Genomic DNA, 2979 nt, shown 5'->3' with positions numbered 1-2979 from the left:
CTGTGCTGTGGGGTCTCGGGCCCCTACCCCACCCCCCACCTGACCTTGCACAACACGGGAGCTCCGGGCACAGCCATCCTCCGGGCACAGCCCCCAGCAGTGGGTGCCCCGACACCCAGAAAGGTGCCCTAAGCTCAGGGCGCTTGTTCTGCACTGGTGGGGTCCTAGCCTGCATCTGCTGGGGGGGCCTGCAGAGCCCTGGCCCATGCAGAGCCCCACCTGACCATGCACAACCACGTGCACGGGAGCTGAACCACCACAGCTACGTACAGCCCAGCCTGGCCACGTGCAACCACGTGCATGTGAGCCGAACCATGCGCAGCCCTGTGCCAATAAGCCGTGCCATAGAAAGCCACGCACAGCCCAGCCTGATGGTGTGCAGCCCTGTGCGGACACCCCATGCCAGGCACAGCCCAGCCCGACTGTGCACAGGGGAGCCGAGCCGTGCCCAGCTCCGCCGAGCCACCCACAGCCCCCCGTGGCCATGCACAGCCCACCCCAGCCGTGCACGGCAGAGCTGAGCCACGCATGGCCAAGCCCGGCCACCCCGTGCCAACGCAGGTCTCTCCCTGCCCCAGACCTGCTGCGCGTCACCAACCTGCGGGTGAACCTCACCAAGCTGCACACGCTGGGGGACAACCTGCTGGACTCGCGGCGGGAGATCCGGGAGAAGTACTACTACGCGCTCTATGAGCTGGTGCTGCGTGGGAACTGCTTCTGCTACGGGCACGCCTCCGAGTGCGCCCCGCTCAGCGAGGCCCCCGCCACCACCGACGGCATGGTAGGTGAGCTGGCCCCACGTGCCTTGCCGGAGCTGGGTGGCTGCGCTGCCCGGTCCCGCAGCCCCTTACCGTGGCGTCCCGGCAGGTGCACGGGCGCTGCGTCTGCAAGCACCACACGCAGGGGCTGAACTGTGAGCGCTGTGAGGACTTCTACCACGACCTGCCCTGGCGCCCAGCCGAGGGCTCCAGCACTAATGCCTGCCGCCGTGAGTGCCCCGTGCCGGCACCAGCTCCTGGCACAGAGATCCCGGTGCCGGGGCTGGCAGGCTGCGCTGTGCCAGGGGTTTTGTGGTGCTGCATGCTGGGATGTGGTTGGGTGGGGACTGGCATCCTGCAGACCGGCTGTGGGGAGTTTGGGGTGCTGCAGGCTGTAGTTTGGGAGTGGGGTGCTGCATACCGGGGTAAGGGGAGTCAGGGCTGGAGAGGTTTGGCACTGGGGGTGCTGCCTGCCAGGTGGGGGGTTGGGGTGCCGCATGCCGTGCCGTGGTGCTGTCCCCGCAGGCTGCGACTGCAATGAGCACTCACGGCGGTGCCACTTCGACATGGCCGTCTTCCTGGCCACGGGGAACGCCAGCGGGGCCGTGTGCGACGGCTGCCAGCACAACACCATGGGCCGCCGCTGCCACCTCTGCAAGCCCTTCTACTACAAGGACCCCAGCAAGGACCTGCGAGACCCCGCGGTGTGCCGAGGTCGGTGCCGGGGGGTGTGGAGTGGGACAGGCTGCATGGGGCCAGACAGGGGGGTCAGGCTGCCCCTGCCTGTGCCCCCAGCCTGTGACTGCGATCCCGAGGGCTCTCTGGACGGGGGGCTGTGTGACGGCGCTGATGACCCGGCCCGGGGGCTGATCGCGGGGCAGTGCCGCTGCAAGGAGCACGTGGCCGGTCCCCGTTGCGACCGCTGCAAACCCGGCTTCTTCGGCCTCAACGCTGCCAATCCGCAGGGCTGCCAGCGTAGGTACCGGGGCGGCACCCACTGGGGTCGGGTGAGTGGCTCGGCCCTGCCAGACGCCGCTGGCTCTCCATGCAGGGTGCCAGTGTGACCCCCGTGGCACGGTGGCCGAGGGCAGCCAGTGCGACCCTGTCAGTGGCGAGTGCCTCTGCAAGCGGCTGGTGACTGGGCGCAACTGCAACCAGTGCTTGGTGAGTGGGGATGTGCTCGGGAGCCATGCATGGTGCTCAGGGGCTGTGCACAGTGCTCGGGGCCGCAGCACCACAGCTGGGCACTCCCTGACACCCTTGCCCTCTCCAGCCCGAGCACTGGGGGCTGAGCCACGACCTCCCGGGCTGCCGGCCATGCAACTGTGACGTGGGAGGCGCCCGGGACAACCTGTGAGTCTTCGCAGGGACGCAGGGGGTGAGGGGCATCCCTGCTGGCATTGGGGCTGACAGTGCCGCTGGGGTACCAGGTGTGCCGTGGAGACAGGGCAGTGCCGGTGCCGCAGCCATGTGGTGGGACGGCAGTGTGGCCAGGTGGAGCCCGGCTTCTACCGCATCAACCTGGACCATTACACTTATGAGGCTGAGGATGCTCAGCTGCATCAGGTAAGGGATGAAGGTGTCCTGTGGGGGGGGCATCAGGCAGAGCAGGGCAGCGGGTGGCTCTTTGCAGGGTACACAAGCCAGCAGGCACTGCTCTGCCCAATGGAGCAGCGGGGCAGAACGGTGCCTGCTGGCCAAGGCAATTTTTGGGGTCCCATCTCACAACCCCACCTTGCACCAGGGCTCAGTGGTGGAGCGTGAGCCCCCCACGGACCACCTGGCTTCATGGACGGGGACGGGCTTTGCCCGCGTGCTGGAGGGCAGCTGGGTGGAGTTTCACGTGAATGACGTGCCTTTCTCCACCGAGTATGACGTGATCATCCGCTACGAGCCCCAGGTGAGCACCGGATGGTGAAGCCGGCGGTGGGATGCATCACCAAATTGGGGGGCGGTGGCGGGAAGTGCTGGCTGGTGAGGCTTTTTGGCACAGCTCCCTCTCCGTCGGCAGCACCGGGAGCCCTGGCAGGAGGTGAGGGTGAGGGTGCTGCGCCCCAGCCCCGTCTCGGCCAGCAGCCCTTGTGGAAACACCATCCCAGCCGATGACCAGCTCTCCACCAGCCTCCCCTCCGGTGCCAGGTGAGCGCCTCGCCGGGACCGGGCTGTGCCGGGGCTCACAGTAGGCGCCCAGCTGCCTGTGCTTTGCTTTGCCCCCCCCCTC

General features: G+C 68.0%; 1 protein-coding gene across 1 annotated transcript in view; it reads left to right on the top strand.

Annotated features, from left to right (window-relative positions):
• The window catches only part of LAMB2 (laminin subunit beta 2), a 31155-nt gene that overhangs the window by 22240 nt on the left and 5936 nt on the right, over window positions 1–2979 (top strand). Inside the window, 9 exon segments of the mRNA XM_019473439.1 lie at window positions 579–781; window positions 868–988; window positions 1284–1472; window positions 1554–1733; window positions 1810–1922; window positions 2032–2111; window positions 2189–2324; window positions 2503–2658; window positions 2770–2897. Coding sequence (XP_019328984.1) covers window positions 579–781; window positions 868–988; window positions 1284–1472; window positions 1554–1733; window positions 1810–1922; window positions 2032–2111; window positions 2189–2324; window positions 2503–2658; window positions 2770–2897 — 1306 coding nt within the window.

Source organism: Aptenodytes forsteri, unplaced genomic scaffold, assembly GCF_000699145.1.
Source record: "Aptenodytes forsteri isolate BGI_AS27 unplaced genomic scaffold, ASM69914v1 Scaffold53, whole genome shotgun sequence".
Lineage (NCBI taxonomy): Eukaryota > Metazoa > Chordata > Aves > Sphenisciformes > Spheniscidae > Aptenodytes > Aptenodytes forsteri.
This window is presented reverse-complemented; position numbering and strand designations above follow the sequence as displayed.